Genomic DNA, 22,491 nt, shown 5'->3' on the forward strand with positions numbered 1-22,491 from the left:
AATTTTGTATGATATAACTTGATTAAATGATTGAAAACTGTTTTTTTTTTAATGACCAATGATGTTCAATGAAAAATTATATTATATTAATAATAATAAACTATTAAGCTTCTTTAAACAATTGTTATGGTGGCCACTTGTTGTGTTCGTACCATACATTCGGATAGTTCCGGAAGACTTGTCGTAGGACGCATTATTTTCTGTTGATCAAAACATTGAATAATCGTTTCATTAGTTTGTTGAATTTTTCAATCATTCAATTCACTTACTTGTTTGATTCTTTTTGAATTTTTCGTTCGTTTTGATTTAAATATTTTCCAAACATGGAATAAATGCATCGTTGATTTTTGTCCATCTTAATTAATGACAATCAATTTTTCGAAAAGCTTAAATAAATAATAATCAATACTCACGTTTTAAATGTTCGGATTCAAAATTATTAAATATAGATGAATTTGGCCGTTGTTTATAGCTACTATAATCATCATTAATTAGATAATTATTATTAATAAATCTTGGACTTGGAAATTGTTGTTGTTGTCGTTGATATTGATGATGATTTAAATGACAATGATGATGATGATCATCATCATCATTCTGATTACGGCGCATACGTGCCACAAGACTACCATTTGAATTAATTTTTACACGTAATGAATTCATTACATTCGATATTCTTCGACTACGTATTGCATTGGTAATAAAATTCAATATCATCGACAGATATGCCAAACCGAATATGATCCAGAATACAATAATAATCTTATAGATCCAAATATAATTCTTTTCAAAACCACCGGCAACAACATAATCACCAAAACCAATTGTTGATAATGTAATAAAACAATAATAGAAACCATCCAAGAATGACCATCCTTCTAGATAACGAAAAATCCATGCTGGAACAACAAGAAATGTAAAAAACCATGGTACCAATGATATCAGTCCACGTCTTAACATTAGAAAACGTGCAGATAATTGTCGTTGATATTTTGGTGCGGTTCGTTTCAATCCGCGTGGTAATTTCTAGAAAAATTTTGTTGAAAAATAACCAAATCAAATTACCACAATTCGCACATGATAAGTAGAGACATACTTTTGGTGAATATAATTTACTAAAACGATCGGCAACACTGCCAATAAGTAGACTTGTAATTGGTATGCCAAACAATGCATAAATAATGCAGAAAAATTTTCCCATTATTGTTCGCGGTGTCAGATGGCCATAACCAATGGTAGTGATCACAGTGATTGCAAAAAAGAATGAATTAATAAAACTCCAATTTATAAATGGCTGTTGGTTTCCATAGCTATCGATTAGATTGTTATCTTGTGCCATCAATAATTCATGTATAATTAAACGAAATTTTTCTTCCGTGAATTGTGTATGATTCAAACGTTTGATATGTTCAGTAAATTCATTCAATAATAATCCAATCTCTTTGCGTTTAATTTGTTCATCAGGCCATTCAAGTAACATGAATACAATGCCGCCAAATATTACATATAGAATGAAAAATATTAATAGAAAAACGATATGTCGTATTTCCATAGGAATAGCCTATAAATAAAAATTGAACAAAAAAAAAATTGCAATTTTAAAATTTTTTTTTCCAGAAAAAAATGAGAATTTCACACTAAAAATAGAGCATCATTTAAGTTGCCCCCATTTCATTAGCCATAAATGACCTGATTCCCCGTTTATAGTCAATAAAAGAATTTTCATGATAAATTACCTTCGGAATCATGATGATGATTCAATTTGAGATTTTTTTTTGTCGTTGTCGCTGTTGGATTAATTCGGTTGAAACAATTTTTTTGTTTGTTTGTAAAATGAATGATGATAATAATAAAGAAACGAAAATAGATTAATTCGATTGATTGATTGATTGATGATGAATATATTCATTAAAATAGTAATTCTCGAAAAGTTTCGTTTTTTAATTGTTTTATTTTTCCACGTCTTCGTCGTCTACGACGGTGATTATGGAAATAATAAATGAATAATTTCAATGACTTTGGTTGTTGTTGTTGTTGTTGTTGTTTGTTGTTGGTCAATAATGGAACTCTTTTCATCATGTATTTTATTATACAATCGATATTGATTGATTTGAATGGAATAACATTGAATAATGAGATCTAAATTATAATGGACGGAAACATTTTTCAACAATAAAATTTTGATCATTTGCAAAACACGAATAAAAAAAATTCAAAACAAATAAATGAAAAAAAACAAATTTAAATTTTTCACTTGATTATCACAAATTATCATCACAACGAATAAATAAAATAAAAAAAAAGAAGAAAAAAATCTAAAAGTATCGAATGTCGAATTCTTGCTTCTTGTCTTGAAGGCACACACCACACCAGACACACTGATGACTGACTGACTTGAATATTCGAAATGTTGGAATCATCTCCATCGCCATTGTCGTCATCGTCGTCGTCGTAGACATCACTTGTTGCCACAATTACATTTCATTTTTTTTTAATTCTCGGAATTTTATTCTTAGCCTGTTTCTTCCATTTATCATTCAACTATTACACTCTTCTGTGTGAGTGTGTGTGAAATTTCGCTTCAAAAAATGTCATTGTGAAAAATTCATGTTGATCCATGTTTATTGAATAATCCAAAGGACAACACACACATATAGCGTAATTCGTTGTTTGATGATTTTGTTTTTCTTTTTTTTCGAAAAAATTCTCAATTTGATTATTGTTTTTTTTATCGTTTTGTTTTTGCCATCTCTTTTTAATGATTAATCATTCAAATTTATATATGAATATTATGATGATTATGATTCATTCGACATAACCAACCTTTGTCATGTTTCAATTTTTTTTTTAATTTTTTCATCGTCGATGATATTGTATGTAATAAAATAATTTCATTTTCAACTTCAATGTCGAACAAATGGTAAGATGAATCAAAATCCTTTCATGTCTGTGGTTGATGATGATGACAATTTATCGCTTGAATTCTTTTCAAACAACAACAACAACATTTCGTATCATAATGTCGAATGCTTTTCTTCTTTGTTTTTTTTTATTTGGCTTTTTGTGGTCAAAAACAATGATGATGGATTTTTTTACCCATTGAATTTTTTTTCAATAGAAACAATTTCAACAAACAAACAAATAAAACAAACCGAAAGAAAGTGAAATGTTTTGTTTGCCAAAAAATTATTATCGTTTGGCTAGAATCCAAAACGGTTCTTGATGAATGAAAAAAAACCTACCGAATAAAAACAACAACGGAAAATGACACTTTACATTCTCTAATCGAGATCAAGATAATCAGGGCGTCAGTCATTTGATATTTATAAATCTTTGACATCCAACAATGATGCATAAATAGCATCATTATTTGTTTGCGGGGGCGTTGATTTATGTTTTCCATTCGATAATCGTTATGGATCTTATATTAAACACACTCATTCATCTTGATGATAATGATTCAAAATTAGAAATTCATCGTAATAATCTTTTAGGTCGAACGATAAATTTGCCCGGGGATGATCCCGAATAAAATGAATGTTCGATGACAATGACATACTACAGTATATACACGCGTGGCCTTCTTCTTCGTCATCCGAATCCTTGCTCCTGTTTCTTTATGTCTTTATTTCTTTATTTATTGAACAAATTATTCACAATGTTGATGACGTGTATATTGTGTATTAATAATTCTCGAACATCGAACACAGAGAATGATAATCATTTTACAATGACAGAATTAACGTCATAATAATATTCATCATTCATGATGAATCGATGAATGAAAATAGAAAAATAGAAAAAACTGAAACTAAAACACTCGTTGTTGATTTACAAAGAAAAAAAAAATTTCTAACATTTAAAAAAACAATACACGTTCGCCATCTATCCTCAGTGATTTTAATTATTTATTCAAATTGAGCCAAAAAATAATGACAATGAACAGAAACAAATGACCACATGTTATAGAAAAAAACTGATCGATTCAGGAATTTTAAACCCTTTTTTAAAGGCATCTGATCCATATAGAATTAAATTCTAAATACAAATGAAATGCACACCGAAAAAAAAATTGATGAATATAATGCTGCCTTGTGTTTTGTTTATTGTTAGTGTTTGTGTGGATTTGTATTGTGGTTACGACGAACAACAATCAAAACAAGAAAACAAAAAAAAAAAATTAAGCATATCCGGTATGATAAATGATGTGTATGTGTGTGTTGGATGTTGATTAATATTTTTTTTCCAATCACCAGAAATCATTAAATTTTCGGCGTTGATTATCATTATTTATGTTGAATGGGAATACGTTTTTCACCATCATGATATTCCAATGCCGGTAATGGTGATTCGACAGTCAATACGCCATCTTTTGATAACGATGAACGAATCAATTCTGGATTCGTACCTTTCGGTAATAAAAATTCACGATTATATTCACGATAAACGCTTTTATTGTCACTTTTTTCTTCGTGTTTAGCATGGACCTAAAATTAGAATGAGATCAAGAACGAAAAACAAACAAAAAAAACGATTAGTGAAAGAGTTAAGAATGAATGGTATGAACAAAATTGGATTAGAAAAGCAAATTTTTCTTCAAAAGATGCCGGTGATGGCAATGATTAGAAAAATTTGTGTATTGAAGACATCACAAAAAGGAAAAATGACATTCAATTATCATGGCATCCTGGAATGATAATAAATGTCAATAGAGTTGCTCTTGCTCAAACAAACAAACAAACAAACAAACGTCAATCAAATACAACAAGAAAATAAATCATCAATACCAACCTGAAGACGATTATCAATTGTTTTGACAACAATTTCTTCTGGTGCATATTGTGTGACATCGAAACGTAATTTTAATACTTTACCACCATCTGGACTATCCTGTACAAGTGGTGAATTAAGATCATCCAACCAATGTGTGGTCATCTGTCCAACTTTCGAACCTGGTGCTGAACTTTCCAATTCACGACCAAATGTTGAACGTGTTGTCGAATTACCACTTGATAAACTACTAGGTCCAAAAAATGTTCGTTCACGATCCATAAGTTGTGTACGGAATCTATTCATTTCTTCTTCCATTTTTTTCATTTCATCTTCAAATCGTGTACGAATTGAACTGAATTCTTGATCAATCAGATTATTATCCGACCTTTGTACAGGAACTTTACGTTCTGGTGCCATGATTATTTCAGTGATTAGATGATTTTAAATGAATAATTGAATGAAATAGCAAACACAACCAAAAAAAAAACACTAAAAAAAGTGGAACAATAAAACAGATTACCAACGAACAACCACAAAACTAGGTTATTGGAACACACATACAATAAATTTGGGTTGATAAAATTTATGATGATGATTTATGATTGTTCAGATGATAGAAAACAAAACAAAACAAAACAAAACTAGGAAACGTTTGAATAAATACGTTGATTAACACACGCAATAAATGAATGTGTGAATGACACAACTTTACAAGCAAGCAAAATGTCGTCTCAATATACAAATATCATTGAAAAAGTAGAACCGACTGAAAAAAATAAATAAAACGATTTTATTAAACTTTTGATACTTAATACAACACATACCACATAATACAAAGACATACCAAACCAAACCGATATTTATATACTCTCTCTGTCGGTGGATTCTTGTCGATTTTCTGTTTGTTATTTTGTGTTTGATGCAGGTATCAACGAATGAATGAATGAATGAATGAAACTTTCACTTTCACTGGGATAAGACTTTTTTTTCACTTGTCGACAATGATGATGATTTTCCATTCGTTGTAGCCGTTGTTGTAGCTGTTCATTCTTTCATGGTCGTCGTGGTTGTAGTAGATCTATCTGCAGAGAGATTGATATGTGCTTATGGTTGGATGTACGAAAAAAGGCGTCATGAATATAAATTATATACATGTTCCGACCACACAACCATTCCCATATGAGATATATATTGGATACACAATAATGCTACTTCTTCATTCAACAAAACAAAACCCAATTCAAAGTGATTCAACTAAATTGGCAACTCGGCAAATGTTCATTGCTTTTGTTGTTATGGTTTAATGGCTATCCTTATGTTTGATTATTATCGTTGGGTGATGATGATGGTCATCTGAAAATTTGTAAACAATTTTTGCCATACAGACACACGAGACACGATCGAATGTTAAATGTTTAGAATGAGATTTTCTTTCGTTCGTTGGTCGGTTTTGCTTTATTTGAATGTTGTTATTGTTGTTGATTGTAGTTGTTCTGGTGGATTTGTTTGGTTGGCATTTATTGTATATGTGATGTGAGCGTAGGATAAACTCTATAAATCGTAAAGAAATAGAAATTCATTGCATTTAGTGCTTTGAGCCATCAATGCCATTTCAAACCTTTTTTTTTATTTCCATCGATTGATTATAATCAAAACAACCATTTGTTTACTTGCTGCTTGTTTGTTTGTTTGAATCCATTAATAAACTATGATGATGATGATGATGGAAAAAACTTGCCATTTACACAATAAAAAGAAATTTATAAAACATGAACATTTAGCATCATTTGGAATGTTTCATTTATTCATTTAATCAATCAATCAATTATGGAAAATTAATTGAATGAATGAAAACTGAAAGTATTATTCCGGATGTGTGTTACCAACATCGTAATTATTGTAATTTTGTACATGATTATTATTACACACAGACAGTGGTCAAAAATGAAAAGAGCGAAGCAAAGAAAAATTCAAATAAAATTTTTTTTTTTTTTTTGAGAAAAAATGATCATTTAGCAGCAGATGATTCATATAGAGCTTGACAAAATAAATGTTCACACATTTTGTATTGAAAATTTGTTCTCGAACATTCGAATGTTGTCTTGATCTTAAAAACAATAGCATAAAGTGGAAACAAACAATCAATTTGAAGATGATCGGCCATGGTCTTTGTTGTTTATCATCATCATCATCATCATCATAATTACATTCCATAAATGGAAATGAAAGGCGCAAATCAAGAACATTGACAATTTCGTTTGTTTTAATGATCAAATCAATGAATTGATGATCGAACCAGAATAACATCCAGCAGCTATCAGCTATGGAAAATTTTTCTTTGGCTTCGACCTCCTTATGTTTTTGTTGTTCCGGTTATTAAACATTACAGCAAGAAAAAAATTCCATAAATAAAAATCATCATCAAACATATCGAATGTCCAAATAAAGAAAAATATTTGTTTATGATGATGATGATGATGATAAACAAAATAAATGGCCAATCCATTCCATTTCATTTTTTTTTTTTTTTTTTGACTTAAAAGGAAAACTTTTTTCTTTTTTCGAAACCGACTACACACACAATCAAATGAATCTCATGATTCCCAGATGTATGAGCCGATTATTATTATTGCATTGCAAACATTTGTACTTTGTGTAGGCTGTGTATGTATTATGTAGGCTGTTTTGGTTTTAGAGAGAAAAATTTCGCTTGATTAAAAAAAACAAATAGAAATGTAAAATTCAACAAGAAAAAATATTTAAAAATATTATATTGTCACATCGTCAAAAAATAGCAAATTGGAATCGTAAAAGAACTAAAAAAAGGACTTGTATACAAAAGTAGATATTGATGGATTATTTGTCGTTATTGGTTGATCAGATTTAGAAATAAATGCTACCCGGACCATATTCTCCATAGCGCATATATTGATTATTATCATAACGGCCATATCCATCATCATAATATTCATAATTACGATAAAAATCATAATGATATGGACCATTACAATCATTATATGGCATGTTATATGGCATATGTGGTGCACCGTATGTCATCAAACGGCAACTACGTACAATTAATGATCCAGTACGTTTCAATAATGATTTCTTTTTCTTGTTCTTACGATTTTTATTCTTCTTTGTCCACGTTTTTCGATTCGAACCATTATCATCATCATTATTATTGTCATTATTGGCGAAACGTACCGATTTTTTCGAATTATTTTTCATTATTGATTCAAATGTATCATCATCATCATCATTATCATCATCCGATTCGATCAATGTTGAATAATTTTTTGAGTTGACTGTTTTCTTCTTTTTTCCAACCAGAATTAAACGTGTTTTTTCCGTTTTCTTATTAAATTCTGTTGTTGTTGATTCATTTAGATTCTGTTGTTGTTGGGATTGTGATTTTTTCTTCTTATTTATAAATGAAAATGACCGAAAAAGACCGATACGTTTTCCATCAGGTCTTTTAACTTGTTGCTGATCATCATCATCATCATTATTATAAACATCACTATCGATTGTTTCGATTGAACCATAATGTCGACGTTGATGATTACGACCCATACAATTTAATTCTCTCATTTTTCGTTGTACATAATTGGGCATCTTGATTTATCTGGTTTAAAATAAAAAACAAATAGAGTAATATTAGGATGAAACAGAAACACAAAGTGTGAAAAAAAATGTCAAAAGAATTGTTGGCCACTTGATTATTTCTGTGGCTAGAATTGAAAATAAAAATTAAATATTTGAAATCTTTATAATCATCATTGGTCGATGAATTTTACTACACTTAAAGGCCAAAAAAAAACATGTGATAATTATTTAGAAGTTTTATTATTATTGTTATTAGAGATTGCCATTGGATACAATCTCTAATAACAATAACAATAATAAATACAAACGCACTTGTTGCAAAAAAAAGTTTTTCTCTTGGATACACACACACACACACACACACACACACAGATGTGAAAGGAGAAAAACCAAATCAAAAATGAAAGAAAAAAACTTTTTTAGTTTTCCTTGATGAAATATAATATTTATCTTTATGATGATGGTGATGATGGATCCACCGATAGGCCAAAAATGAATGAATCTTTGAATTCGAGAAATCAATCAAATGATCATATTTCGTTTGGACCATAGGAAAAAAGCATACATACATACACTATATATCAATAGAAATAACAATGAATATCAGCTTTTCAAACTTTGAAATACTTATCTTCGATGATGATGATGATGATGATAAGGGTTTCGAATCTTCATTTTAACCACTTTCTGGTATTTTTTTTGGTTGTAGTAGTAGTAGTAGTAGTAATAGTTGCTGTTGTTGTTATTCGGTTCATTTCACATTTCGATGAAATTGATATCAAAATATTTGCAACAAGAAAAAATGTTGTTTATGATGATGATGATTCTAACCTCATTTTTTTTTCTTTTCCAACAATGATAATGACAATTCGAACGATTGATTCGTTGTCGTCGTCATTGTTGTTGTTTGGTTAGATTTTTTTTCTCCGAATTGATTAGATTTGACATCGAATATTTCCAAATAACTTTGCCAGTGAACTGATTTAATTATAATTAGCTCATAAAAAGATTCGTTTTGAAAAAACTCGTCTGGAATATAATTTTGAAAACCAAAGTTTTGAACTCAAAACAAATGAAAAAAATTCGAATCAAAATCACAGTGTAGCATAAATTGTCGATACAAGATGGCAGCACTAGTATATTATCTGGATTTTTCTTTTTATACGTTGTTATTGTTGATGATGATGATGTTTGATGTTTTATGCCATAAAATTTATGGTAAAAGACGACGGGTAAAAAAGTTTCCAAACCAAAAAGTGTGAGCTTTCTGTTTTTTGTTGTGTACGTGCGTTTCAAAAAAAAAAAACCAGAATCAACGGAATTTTTTGGATTCTTCATCTTAATCATCATCCTCATTATATCTATCATGGTGAATGTCATCATAATCGATCAAACTAATTAACTATTTGATGATACATCATAATCGACAATTATTTTAAAAAATTTTGATCTAATTTTCCTAGTCGTATTCTCTATTGTTCGATTTATGTTTGATTGATTTTTGTTTCATCGATAATTTTCATCATTCAGAATTTCAATTCCACAATTTAATCAAACAATTTGTTTTTTTTATTATTGAATCAAATTCGAATGTTGTGTAAAACAAAAACAAAAAGCATTCATTCAATAAATTTCAATTAGTTTTTTTCGAATTTTAAAATTGATCGATTCGAATCATTTATAAACAACAACAACAACAATTCGAACGTTTTTGTTTGTCCATTCTAATCATGTCATCAATGCAGGTAAATGAGATGATTTTTCTTGAGTAATTAATTGAAAATTTAATAATCTTTAAACATTCCAAACAACAACAGAAACGACTGCAAAAAGAATTAATGTCATTGAAAAAAGATCCACCAACCGGTGTATTTGTGGATGAAATGAAGATTGAATCGGATATGTCACAGTAAGTCAAGATTGATGTTTGGTTTTTTTTCCTTTTAATTTCGTTTTTCGTTTACCATTCTAGATGGTCAATAGATATTGTATGTCCAAAAGGAACATTATATGCCGAAGAACGATTTACGTTGTCTTTCAAATTCAGGTTTGAACAATTTTATTTTTTTTTAATAAAACGTTTATAATCATTATTTGTTTGTTATCAATAAATAGTTCAAATTATCCATTCGATTCTCCGGAAGTAACATTCATTGGCTCAAACATACCCGTACATCCACATGTTTATAGTAATGGTCATATTTGTCTTTCAATATTAACCGATGATTGGTCACCAGCATTATCGGTACAAGCCGTTTGTTTAAGCATCCTTTCGATGTTGGCTGGTTGTAAAGAGAAAAAACGACCACCAGATAATACAATGTATGTTCGTACATGTTCGAAAAATCCGAAAAAAACCAAATGGTATTATCATGATGAAGATATTTGAAATATTCGACACACATACATTGCATTTTCCTGGCTACATCCATCACATTCTCACTATTCTCTCTACAGATATATTGAATTTCAATTTTCAAGAATTTCACAAACAAAAACCTCCCAAAAAACAACAACAACCATTCACAATTATCATCATCACAAGATGTCATCATCATCATTATGTTTATCATCACCATATTAAAATATAAATAATATTGAAAATTCGCTGGCCTCAAGCTTTGTTGTTATTTTCTCTTTGTCACTCTATCTCAATGAAATTTGGTCAAATCTTTTTCCTCGGCACACCAGCAACACACACACTATTTTAAATTTCAAATTGTCATTATTATTAATTGTTTTTTCTTCAAAATTACAATTTTCACATTTACAGGATACAAAACACACACACACACACACACTGATCATACTAGTCATAAAATCAACACACACAAACTACATAGATTTGATCATTTCATCGATTCAATCAACCAATCAATCCTGTTTTCAAGCAAAAAAAAAAAATTCTTTATAGCCACTCAACAATTTTCCATCACCAAATCGCCCTCTTTTCCATCATCATTCTTTTTGCAATACAGTATTTGATTTATTCAATTCTAATTATAATTTAATTTTGACTTTTCTCTCTCTCTCCATGTTAGATTTTCAGTTTTTAATCCATTGATTGATATAAAGATGATACACACACACACATAAGATACATACCGAACAAATTATCATGATGATGATGATGAGGGCCAGAGGTTGGTGGTCAAAACAATCATATTTCACCCACATTTTATTTTCTTTCATTTTTTTTTGTTGAACATTTTTTTTATTATAGAAGTTTAATAATTTTTTTTTTTGTAAAATAATTGATAAATAAAACAAATTTTTAAAGAAATTTTCAATGTTGATTTTATCAAAGATCAAAATTTAGAATTTCCAACCAAAAAAAAAAAAAAATTAACGCAACGATTCGAATGGCAAACATTGGTTTTTGTTGTTGTTGTTGTTGTTGTGATGGTTCCAAATTATCGTCTAAAGTTGAATGTTTTTGTTTTTGGTTTGTATTTGGAGAAAAATTGGACGGTCCATAATTGTATCATAATGTGGGGATTATCAGGTGAAACTTGAAATTTTTGAAAATGAAAAAAAAAACAAATACTTTATTTTTGAACAGATTGATTATTTTTCGAATACCTACAATTATTTATTCCAGCCATTCAGTTACTGGCGCCATCTTCCTTTCATCGAATGACGCTGCTGTTCATTCGAACGTAAATCGATCGATTTTCTTGATTGTTTCATCATTCGATGTTTATCATCGGTTGTTTTTATTACTGAAAATGATGATATCGATGCATTCGATGTTGGTCTTTTATTATAATCCTATAATCAATCAATCAATCAACCTGATCAGAATTTTCTGTGTTTATTTCATATATTTACAAAAGATTGTCACCTTGACACATACAAAAACAACATTGATCGATACAACTGGCAAACAGAGGAAAGAGATTTTTTTCTTCAAAATTTCTCATCATCATCATAAAACATGCATCGAATCTTAATTCTTATGACAAAAACATGGGAAAAATGGAAAGTATGAAAATAACAAAAAACGTTTTGTGATTGACATTTTTCTCGGTAAATCAAATTCAAAAGGTATGTTGTTTTTGTGTGTGTGGATTATATCAAAATTGAAGCTTTGATTTCATTCAGGTTTATTATTTTTGTGCTCTCTCTCTCCCAAACGATGGATCAATCGAATAGAATATGTGGTTGTTGTTGTTCGTTTTCCTAATGCGCCAAAATATGGGTGAAGAAAACAAAAAAAAATTTCGATAAATCAACAACATACGTAGGTATGGATCAAAAAAGCAATTTTCAATTTCATATGATGAACGAAAAAGAAAAAATTTTGGTGCTCAAAAATTTTTTTTTTTTTTTTTGGTAGGAGGTGAAAGTGTTTTTATTTTTTTTATTTTTCATCTGATTGTGCAATCGCCAATTATCATTACCGATATCATCATCATAATCATCATTTTTGATGGTAATGATTTTATATTATTCGTCTATCTCTGGGTGAATGCTGGTGTGATTCCGTTGGATTCAAAATGAAAACGATAAAAAATATTATACCAACATTTATGTGGATTTTTTTTCATTTGTAAATTACTTTCACTTTCGACCGTTGGATATGTGTGTGTGGTGTTATGGGCAGTTTTCAATGATGATGATGATGATGATGATTCTATTGCAGGATTCCTTGTTGTTGTTTCAGACGTTGTTATTGTTATTCTGTGCGCTATGTTCTTCTTTATGAATAATGAATTTCAAAATGGCCATCAAGATACACAATACAAATATATGATGATGACCACACCGATTCATTCATATAATAATAACGTTTTTGGTCATGTTATTCCAAGCAAAAACCAAAAAACACCGTCATCATCGCCACTCTACCATCAACAATCAGAATTGGTGGTAGAAATAAAATTGAAATGTTAATTATTTTAGCCTAGACTGTCTGGGGTGGATTTCTTCTTTTTCGGTCTGTTGTTGTTTTGGGCGGAAAACAAAATTTTTTGTTGTTGTTGTTGTTGTTCGAAATAAATAAATCATTAATGTGTTTGACACAGACAACACAATTTTGTTGTTGTGGTCAAGATATTCGGGAGTCATATGTGTTGAGGGGATGAATGAAAAAAAAGATGATCGAATCATGATGATGAAATCGAATCGGATAATAATGATGTGCAATAAGTGGTGACATGCAAATGCTGTAAATGTTTTTTTTCACATGCAAAAACTAAGCAAAAACAAAAAGAAAAAAACAAGCAGAGATTTCAAGCAAGATGAATTTTAAAAAAAACTTACCATTAGATTTGTAGATTTCACAACATTATTCAGAATTGTTGTTGATTTTTTTGCATTCATAGTTGCTTGATCATCATTATTTGAATCATTGAATGTTTGATTCATTGAATTTGGATTTGAAAAACTTAGATTTGTTTTACTCGATCTAGTTGCTGGATGATTATCTTGATTGTTCATGATTTGATGATCGTCCATAGGATTCATCATCATTCGATTTGTATTCGTTGTTGTTTGTGATAATGGTGATAAATCAAGAAGATTATTCGTACTAATAGAATTGGCTCGATTTGTTGTTGTCACCATTCCAGATGTTGGTCGTTCAAAATAACCTTCAGCACGTTGTCCGGCATCCGTGGCAGCCATATAACCACCTTTTAGAAAATGATCAAAATTTCTATAACAACCGACACCAGTATTGGCTTGTGATTCACCACCGACACTGATTTGATCAATCTATTAAAATGGGAGAGAGAAAAAATCAAAATTGATTTTCATCATTCATAAGCATTGGTTGGTTGTCATTTACCTGTTGTTGATTAATTGTATTATTATTATTTTCAGCAATCACATCAATCAGATCCATCGATTTAACGAATGCATCACGTAAATTTACATGTGGAAATGATATGATCGAACCATCACGACGAGCTCTTTCCAGTGCTTCTTTACGTTTTAATGCTTTTTCTCTTCGCATTTGCGTCTAAATCAAAGAAAAAAAATATCAAAAATTCATGTCTGAAAATCAAATTACTTACCTTGTAAAATTCAGCAAAATTATTCACTATAGTGGAAAACTTTTTGAGAAAAAAAATTCAATAAAAAAAAATTTAACATACCAATAATTGGAATGGGTAATGCTACCACCAATACACCACAAATACAACAAGCAGCACCAATAATTTTACCAAATGGCGTTGTTGGATAAATATCACCATAACCAACGGTTGTCATTGTAATACTTGCCCACCAAAAAGTATCGGGTATTGAACGAAATTTTGTATTAAGTTCATCTTTTTCGGCAAAATATGCTAGACTTGAAAATATCATTACACCAATAGCGAGGAACAGCATGAGCAATCCCAATTCTTTATAACTATTTTTCAATGTAAAACCTAAACTCTGTAAACCAGTGGAATGTCTTGCCAATTTTAATATACGCAATATTCTCATTATACGAAATATTTGCACCACACGACGTACATCTTGAAATTGTTCGGAACTTTTATTTGATTCAATAAGAAATAATGATACAAAATATGGCATTATTGCAAGTAAATCGATAATATTCAGGCCACCTTTGAAGAATTTCCATTTATTCGGCGATGACATAAAACGCAACATATATTCCAATGTAAACCATGTAATACATACGGCTTCAATCATAGCTAATTTTGGATTCTCTTCACTGGCACCAGTGATTGGATCGTGCACTTGAAAACTATCAATCGTATTCAATGTAAGTGCTATGGTCGATAATATGATGAATAATATCGATACGACGGCCAATACTCTTGCAGCAAACGATGATGTTGGCTTCTCCAATAGATCCCATACAAATTTTTGATATTGTGCACATTTGCCCGTTCCGAATTCTTCTTCATCTCTTTGCCTCAATGATTCGGCTTCTTTTCGCATCTCTTCAAAAACATGTTCTTTACGTTGATGATATTTGTGCTGACAACAAGATTCCAAATACAATTCATCAATGCCCCAATAATCCAGATCATCACTGAATGCCATAACACACATTTCTTCAACTAAATGTAATTTTCCTGTGCGATAAAAATTTAAAATAGCTGCAAATGAACGTGGATGACGATCGAAAAAATATTCATTTTCATCGGCATTATAATCATCACAAATTTCAAATATCGATTCTTGTGTTACACATTCTCGTAATCTACCCAAACGGGTATGTGGTAATCGTACCAATGCACGCCATAATACCTCATGACGAACACCACCCACATTTATGGTCACACGACGTCGACCTTCACGACTTTTCAAAATGTCTGTCGTTGTCTGATCAATCGGTATATAACCCAATGAGTGAGAATGATGTGCATCATTAATTAATGCTGATGATGTTGAATGATGATGGACAATTGATGGCGATGATCGATTATTTATTGCTGATGCTGCTGTTGCATTGACCATTGAAGGTGTTGGCCAACGAAATTTTCGGCCAATCTGGACATTTATTTTTGACGATTGTTCCGGTGGAAATGTATTTGATTTAATTTGATCATTTAAGGCTGTCGTGGTGGTTTGTGTAGTTGATGATAATGATGATGATGTTTTATTCACATTTAGAGGCACTTCTAATTCGATTAGATCGGTTTGTTCATCGTTATCGGACATTTTTTTTTCTTTTTCATTCAATTTTAGTTAATTTATTGGTGCTACTTTGTTACCACATAAGGCGAATGTTGAAACGAAAAAAGAGTAGTCACATTGAAAAATCATAAAGAAAATTCTTGTCGATGTTGCCCCGTCGGTAGTAGTGGCGGTGGTGCTGGTGTTTGTCATTGTATTTTTTGTTGCCCATTCATATTCTCTTCTTCATCAACATTTTTTCCATCGCCAATTCCTAAATAATTCTTTTCTATTCTTTTTTCTTATGTTCAGACTATGTCGCCGTAGTCGTTTTTTTTCGTCAATCAATAATAATATGATAACAACAATAGTGTAAGTCATAAATTAAACACAAAACACACAATGAAAAAAAACCACAAACAGAAATGAAGCTGTGAGAAACGGTATGAAATGAAATTGTCTGAATTGTCGGTGTGTGTTGATGACAAACTGGAACCAATGATGGTTTCAAAAAACACGATGAAAAATTTGTTGTCAAACATATCGCACACACACACACACACACAGTCATTTGGTTTCGTCGATTTTGGGTCGTTTCTTTTCGTTTTTCTGGTTCCAATTTTTCCCAACTTTCTTGTGGATCGTTTTTATTTTCCCATTTTTATGTTCATTAATGGTAGATGTATTTATTTATATATAGGATTGAATGTTGGCTGAGAAACAAAACAAAAAAATTAAAGAATAGATAGAGAGGTATAGAAAATTCAGATACATACCAATCAGAGTTTTTCTATTGCACTATGTATGTCTTTTTCATTTGAACAAACGAACAATCAAATAAAGAGATCAATGATGATGATGATGAAATTAACTTTTAAAACAAAAATCTAGATGCCCATTCATTTTGTTGTTGTTGGGTAAACAATGATTCGTGCAACAAATCGTTTAAATTCAAATTCGACTGAAATCGGTGCACAACAACAATACACATGCACATGTGAAAGAATGAAGAATTTTTTTTTTCATTACTTATGTGTCAAAGTTGGCGGTGTTAATAAGGTTTGATTGATTGGTAAAACCAAAGAAAAAAACGAATGAGAAACTGTCATTGAATAGATTAAAATAGTTGCTTCTGCTGTCGTAGCTGTTTTTGTTGTTGTTGTTGTTGTTATATTGGTGTGATGTAAGCCGTTTTTCCTTGATGGTAAATGATGATGAAAAAAAAACAAATTTAAATTCAAATTCAATGTTAAGTGGGGTTGATCTCGTTGTTTTGTAGAATTAAATGTGCATTTGCTGCAAATTTTCAGCCGTTGAAAAAGAGCAATGAAATGGAATTAAAAATAAAATGACATCGACATTGGCACCCAAACCATTCATTCATTCATTCATTCATTGGTTGGTTGGTTGGCTGTGATTTGAAAAATTCTAAATATAAAATTATGTGTCCTCGACGAATTTGTTTTTTTCTTCTCTTCTTAATGTGTCTTCAATTTAATTTAATAATAATTAAAGTGTAAAGATGTGAAATGTGAATCCACATAAACATCCTCATAATAAACAATAATAATGATCATAAGAAATAAAAAAAACAGACCATACAGACAGGAAATGATGATGCACACAGATTCGGTAATGGAATTTTTCATTCCATTCGCTAATAATGACTTTTTTTTGTTTCGGTGGTCGTTTAAATTAATTTATTTTAATTAGAAATTTTTTTTAATTTTTCAAATCACAGTAATTTTTCGAATTGAATACTTGAATGGATCGAAATAGAATCGAATGTTTTTTTTGTCTGAACTGTTGTTGTTGTTGGCGATTCTTTGATTCTATTTTTTTTCTTTCTCTTGAATAATTCATTATTATTATTACTCTTGTTCTATAGTAAGAATTGGAATTATTGTAGGTCATTTATTGACAGATATTAGATCGAAGCAATACCTCCTCTTCTAAGCCCTCAACTGTAATCATCATCATATGTACACTGTTTCATTTTTCATCATAAGATCCTTTTTAGGCAGTGGGGCCTTTATTTTCCGTTGACAAATAAGAATTTTTTTTTTAGTTACACTACTTTTATTGGAAACAGCAGCAGCAGCACCTTGGTTACTTGAATAAAAATATTGACAACCAAATGTAACGAATGCAAAAAAATAAGATTGCAACAATAAATGCAAACAATAATACCATGCTACCAACCGACCAACCAACAAACAAACAACAATAATAATGGAAAAACAATGGCAATATGATACAAACAAAAAAAAACGACAACAAAATGACGGCAACGGGTCGTTAAAGAAACCGAATGATGATGTCGAATGAAATGAGAAAAAAGACACACACACACACACACGAATAAATAAAACTAAACAATATACCTTTATTCGACGATAATCATCGTAAGATTTGTTGTTGTTATTGATGATGTGTGTGTGTGTGTGTGTGTTGTAAATTGTCATTGATCGTGGAATAGAAGAAAAAAATTTTCACATTTTAATTAGATTTGTTCAATTGGGATATATACAAATAAAAGAAAAACTAATTAACCAAAACCAAAAAATAAATGGCATTGAACCGAATAAATGATAAATGTTGAAATTGGAACAAACAATACAAACACACACAACATCAACATCGACAAACGCCGAAAACAAAAATCACACAATGAGAGAAGGAATGACGATGAAAAACGAAAAAGAATTTCAAAAGGAATCATCGCTTTTTTGCCATTCTGTTGCTTGTCGATTCTTGATTCTTTCTCGCTCTCTCCGTTTAAACAAATACGCAAACACCACCACCACCATCAACAACAAATCAACCATTCAAGCCACATATCCATCAAATCCAGTTACCGCCATCCGCGCATTCAACCTGGTAGGTTTAAGTTTAGGTAGGTGGTATAGTATTTGTAGCTGAAATTCTCATCGATTATTAACATGATTCTGATTCTGTCTGTTGCATTCGTTTTGATTTGCGCAAATATCAAAACCGCTTACAGCGCCATCTATGAAAATTAAACACAAAATATCTTGTTGTTGGAAAATTTATTTTATTTCATTTTAAAAGAAAAAAATTCCAATCATTTTCGTTAAAAATTTCTAAATAAATGATAGATTTATTAGTTGATCGATTTAATAAAATTCCTGTTGAATAATTTACCTGGGTAGAATTCCAGTACGTTTAGCTAAACGATTGATACAATCATCGGATTCACCCTATGAAAAAACCAAATAATTGAAAAATGATTTTTTTTCACTATAAGATAATACAAACCATTCGTCGCAATGCACCACAAATAGCATAAGCCGTACACGAGGATTTGAAAAGACCACTTTCATCTATATCAACGAAATTTATCTGAATCGATGCATGATCTTTAGCGTGAATGATTCGGTTTGATGCCGAACTATTGTCAAAAGAAAACAAAAAAAAATCGATTGTCATTGTAAATTGATATTGAAAATTGAAAAAAAATCCTACCATTTACGCGGAATATAAAGATCAACACATTCACCGTGATCGTTTTGCATTTTGGTAGTAAAAAATTCAATAAATTTTTGAAATGGACAAGAAAATCAAATTATAAACACACAACATACACAGACACAAACACACGGAGAAAGGAAGAGGAAAAATCTTCGGAGAAACAAACACGTGAAAAAAAGACTGAGCATAGAATGTTAATCGTTCATAGAGGACATTATATGATTGGATTTTTCTTTCGGAAACTTTTCTCAAAAACAAAACAAATGATTATTTTCATTGATACGCATTATTGACAATTTTCATTCGTTTCCTATTTCTTTTAATCAAAACTCGAATACACCCACTCATTTTTTATATTTTCTAATTGTCAATTGTTATAATTCATTCATCACTTTGGAAATCTGTATCATTCGTATTTGTTTTCCAACAAGGTTGGTAAAAAACCAGAAAATTTTGATTAATTTTCAAGTTTTTCATTTCATTTTGATCAGCTGTGAGAAAAAACATGGGCGAACTATACGAAGAGATTCGACTTTATCGTACGGCACGTGAACGTGAACATTATGATAATATGGCCGATCTTTATTCGGTGATTAATACATTGAATTGTTTGGAAAAAGCATACATCAAAGATTCGATTACATCGAAAGAATATACGGCTACATGTTCGAAATTACTCGTACAATTCAATGTTGCATTCAATCAGGTGAAATCGGATGAATTTCCAACAATCGAAACATTTATGAGTAAATTCCGTTTCGATTGTCCAGCTGCATTGGAACGTATACGTGAAGGAAGGCCAATTACGATTAAGGATGATAAAGGCAATACCTCAAAATGTATTGCTGATATTGTATCGCTATTCATAACAATTACTGATCGTTTACGTTTAAATATGAAATCTATGGATGAGGTATTTGAATTTTTCAATACAAAATTCTTTTTTTCTGATTTTTTCTTCCCATTTCATTAGTTACAACCCGATATCAAAGATTTATACGATACAATGAATCGTTTGACATTGTTGCCACAGAATTTTGAAGGAAAAATGAAAATCAAAGAATGGCTAGATAAATTGTCATCGATGCGTGCCAGTGAGGAATTGAATGAGGAACAAGTACGACAATTAATTTTCGATATGGAATCATCATACAATGCTTTCAACAAAATTCTACATAATTCTTAGAAGTTTTCTTTTCACTTGTTCTAAATCTAAATAATTTTACTTTGCCCTGCTTTCACCACAAACAATTAATTAATCAGTTTTTTAAAGTATAAATAAACCACACAATTTCTTGAATATTGAAATTGATGATTTTGAAAATTTACAACAAACACACAAGGTCGAATTCGTCGAAATAGAACAAAAACATTGGATTCGATTGTTTTAGATTTCGTTTCTGAAAATCCCAATGTTTTTTGTTATTGAAGTTCATTATTATTGATGATGATTGTTTTTGTGTTCCACAATTTTTTTTTTAACATTTTCACCACATTTATGCGTAGGTGATAATTATTTGAATGATAATGAATGATCGTGATTTATTGATTTGCAATTCCAAATCGAATGTGTGTGACCATTTATTGTGATAATGGACGATGAATTTAAATCTAATGGTATAATCGTGTGTCATGATTCATGATTTAAATTTTGTTTTGTTGCCAGATAAATAATAAATTGTAACAAAATATCAAAATATAAGCATCTCATTATCATTATAAAGGCTTTTTTCAATTAAAAATAATTTTTGTGTTGCTGCTGTTTTCATTCAATCAAACAAAAACATCTTTTTGTTTGATTGAATAGAAAAATTTGATTTTCAGTCTTGAAAAAATTGTGATCATTCATGAATCATGAATAAAATACAAATTTGATACTTTTTTTCCTATTTATTGATGATGGATTTGAATTTTACAATTCGTATGTAAAATAATTGTCGTGGATCATCATCATTGTTCAGTTCAAGATTGAGTCAAGATTGAGGTTTGTACTTGCATTTCGATTTCTTTTGTTTTTCTTGTGTGGTGATAAAGGAAGCGATCTCAGAATGAGCATCAATATAAAAAAGTTAATCAAATAAGGCCATCCATTGAAAATCAATTTTTTTTTATGGATTCATCTCGCACAAAGTGATAATTTTATGAATAAAATAACGTATTCAGACACATATTCCGTCACCATAAAAATCGTAATCATTTCGTATTTTTGGGGTGACCAATGGACAGCCGATGGATGGATAATCACGATTTATAAAATACATTCACAACAAATTTCGACCATCGACAATCGTTCAATGATGATGATGATGATAACCACAAATCAACGCCTACAACACATTGAAAATAAATAAAAAAAAAACAAAAACAAAACATCATGATGAAATCAAGACAACAAAACTTATATAATATACATACATTAATAATGGTGTAATTGATGATTTATTTTCTGATCTTTCAATGCTTGGGTGTTGTATCCTATACGTTTGAACGTGTTAATTTTTTGCATTCACCTTGGATCCAAATAAGTGAAACGATTATCGATGAAAAAAAATAAAGATGATTTCGATGAATGAATAATATGATCGTCGACTATCTATAGATCTTTCAGATGTTGTTCTTGGATCTTGGATGGGAAAAAAGTTTTTTTTTAATTAAAATGTCACATTTCAAATCAAATAGTTACTTGTTCTATGTATAGGAATTTGTTATCGTTATCTGGAAAATCTTGATCCATTCATGATCTCGGATCAACAATTGTGTTTTTCTAATTTGATCATTTTTTTTAATAAATAAAAAACAGGCTGCTTTCATCATCGTTCACCGTTTTGTTTGCTGATTGAAATTGACGATGAACATTGTAATTTCGATTGACGCTTCATTGCTTGTTGATCATCGGCTGTTGGCTTGAATCATTTCTATATAGGAAAATAAAACAAAACAAAACAAAAAACATCCAATTCAACTTGTAATTTATTTAATTATAAAGCATAAGGGCCTTTTTTAAAACCACCAGACATCACACATAGACATTAGAAA

The 22,491-nt window shown here is 30.1% G+C and overlaps 7 protein-coding genes and 1 long non-coding RNA gene across 16 annotated transcripts; 2 read left to right on the top strand and 6 right to left on the bottom strand.

Annotated features, from left to right (window-relative positions):
* Nucleotides 1–24: 24 nt before the first annotated feature.
* On the bottom strand, nucleotides 25–2,719 carry LOC124492698 (potassium channel, subfamily K, member 16). Its single transcript, XM_047055672.2, has 5 exons — nucleotides 1,737–2,719; nucleotides 1,097–1,561; nucleotides 414–1,026; nucleotides 270–355; nucleotides 25–200 (listed from the first exon to the last, which is right to left on the bottom strand). The coding sequence occupies exons 1-5, from the start codon at nucleotides 1,746–1,748 to the stop codon at nucleotides 114–116; spliced, it is 1,263 nt and encodes a 420-aa protein (XP_046911628.2). The 5' UTR covers nucleotides 1,749–2,719; the 3' UTR covers nucleotides 25–113.
* Nucleotides 2,720–3,886: 1,167 nt separating this feature from the next.
* Nucleotides 3,887–6,787, bottom strand: LOC124492704 (heat shock protein beta-1). Of its 3 annotated transcripts, none has more exons than XM_075731175.1 (5): nucleotides 6,392–6,787; nucleotides 5,598–6,324; nucleotides 5,335–5,539; nucleotides 4,792–5,262; nucleotides 3,887–4,487 (listed from the first exon to the last, which is right to left on the bottom strand). In XM_075731175.1, exons 4-5 carry the CDS (start codon nucleotides 5,188–5,190, stop codon nucleotides 4,287–4,289), a joined length of 600 nt encoding a protein of 199 aa, XP_075587290.1. In that variant the 5' UTR covers nucleotides 5,191–5,262; nucleotides 5,335–5,539; nucleotides 5,598–6,324; nucleotides 6,392–6,787; the 3' UTR covers nucleotides 3,887–4,286. The 3 variants fall into 3 exon arrangements, with proteins under 3 accessions (XP_075587290.1, XP_075587285.1, XP_075587280.1); XM_075731170.1 differs by having other exon boundaries at nucleotides 5,618–6,324; nucleotides 6,392–6,698; XM_075731165.1 differs by having other exon boundaries at nucleotides 4,792–6,324; nucleotides 6,392–6,593.
* A 727-nt stretch (nucleotides 6,788–7,514) lies between these two features.
* Nucleotides 7,515–8,960, bottom strand: LOC124492702 (uncharacterized). Its single transcript, XM_047055677.2, has 2 exons — nucleotides 8,695–8,960; nucleotides 7,515–8,401 (listed from the first exon to the last, which is right to left on the bottom strand). The coding sequence occupies exon 2, from the start codon at nucleotides 8,389–8,391 to the stop codon at nucleotides 7,657–7,659; it is 735 nt and encodes a 244-aa protein (XP_046911633.2). The 5' UTR covers nucleotides 8,392–8,401; nucleotides 8,695–8,960; the 3' UTR covers nucleotides 7,515–7,656.
* Nucleotides 8,961–9,056: 96 nt separating this feature from the next.
* LOC124492709 (ubiquitin-conjugating enzyme E2 W) lies at nucleotides 9,057–11,665 on the top strand. 2 transcript variants are annotated; one of them, XR_012832239.1, is made up of 5 exons: nucleotides 9,057–10,127; nucleotides 10,200–10,291; nucleotides 10,355–10,429; nucleotides 10,498–11,359; nucleotides 11,424–11,665. XR_012832239.1 is itself a non-coding variant. In XM_047055686.2 (4 exons), exons 1-4 carry the CDS (start codon nucleotides 10,113–10,115, stop codon nucleotides 10,769–10,771), a joined length of 456 nt encoding a protein of 151 aa, XP_046911642.1. In that variant the 5' UTR covers nucleotides 9,057–10,112; the 3' UTR covers nucleotides 10,772–11,665. The 2 variants fall into 2 exon arrangements, 1 of the variants encoding a protein (XP_046911642.1); XM_047055686.2 differs by having other exon boundaries at nucleotides 10,498–11,665.
* Nucleotides 11,559–18,981, bottom strand: Shab (potassium voltage-gated channel shaker cognate b). Of its 6 annotated transcripts, none has more exons than XM_047055655.2 (8): nucleotides 18,348–18,981; nucleotides 16,740–17,160; nucleotides 14,484–16,676; nucleotides 14,403–14,428; nucleotides 14,174–14,347; nucleotides 13,648–14,100; nucleotides 11,969–12,153; nucleotides 11,559–11,893 (listed from the first exon to the last, which is right to left on the bottom strand). In XM_047055655.2, the coding sequence occupies exons 3-7, from the start codon at nucleotides 16,006–16,008 to the stop codon at nucleotides 11,992–11,994; spliced, it is 2,340 nt and encodes a 779-aa protein (XP_046911611.2). In that variant the 5' UTR covers nucleotides 16,009–16,676; nucleotides 16,740–17,160; nucleotides 18,348–18,981; the 3' UTR covers nucleotides 11,559–11,893; nucleotides 11,969–11,991. The 6 variants fall into 6 exon arrangements, with proteins under 6 accessions (XP_046911611.2, XP_046911610.2, XP_075587186.1 ...); XM_047055654.2 differs by having other exon boundaries at nucleotides 16,740–17,259; XM_075731071.1 differs by lacking the exon at nucleotides 18,348–18,981 and adding an exon at nucleotides 18,154–18,188 and having other exon boundaries at nucleotides 16,740–17,259.
* Nucleotides 18,982–18,998: 17 nt separating this feature from the next.
* Nucleotides 18,999–19,610, bottom strand: RpS21 (ribosomal protein S21). The gene is made up of 4 exons (XM_047055688.2): nucleotides 19,450–19,610; nucleotides 19,243–19,375; nucleotides 19,129–19,184; nucleotides 18,999–19,067 (listed from the first exon to the last, which is right to left on the bottom strand). The coding sequence occupies exons 1-4, from the start codon at nucleotides 19,497–19,499 to the stop codon at nucleotides 19,058–19,060; spliced, it is 249 nt and encodes an 82-aa protein (XP_046911644.1). The 5' UTR covers nucleotides 19,500–19,610; the 3' UTR covers nucleotides 18,999–19,057.
* Nucleotides 19,611–19,673: 63 nt separating this feature from the next.
* On the top strand, nucleotides 19,674–20,763 carry Vps28 (vacuolar protein sorting 28). The gene is made up of 3 exons (XM_047055678.2): nucleotides 19,674–19,886; nucleotides 19,947–20,368; nucleotides 20,429–20,763. The coding sequence occupies exons 2-3, from the start codon at nucleotides 19,961–19,963 to the stop codon at nucleotides 20,639–20,641; spliced, it is 621 nt and encodes a 206-aa protein (XP_046911634.1). The 5' UTR covers nucleotides 19,674–19,886; nucleotides 19,947–19,960; the 3' UTR covers nucleotides 20,642–20,763.
* Nucleotides 20,764–21,002: 239 nt separating this feature from the next.
* Nucleotides 21,003–22,281, bottom strand: LOC142597537 (uncharacterized). Its single transcript, XR_012832240.1, has 3 exons — nucleotides 22,139–22,281; nucleotides 21,871–22,078; nucleotides 21,003–21,782 (listed from the first exon to the last, which is right to left on the bottom strand). It is a non-coding gene; the product is annotated as an uncharacterized LOC142597537 (long non-coding RNA).
* Between the last annotated feature and the right edge of the window lie 210 nt (nucleotides 22,282–22,491).

Source organism: Dermatophagoides farinae, chromosome 1 (genome assembly GCF_024713945.1).
Source record: "Dermatophagoides farinae isolate YC_2012a chromosome 1, ASM2471394v1, whole genome shotgun sequence".
NCBI classification, from domain to species: domain Eukaryota; kingdom Metazoa; phylum Arthropoda; class Arachnida; order Sarcoptiformes; family Pyroglyphidae; genus Dermatophagoides; species Dermatophagoides farinae.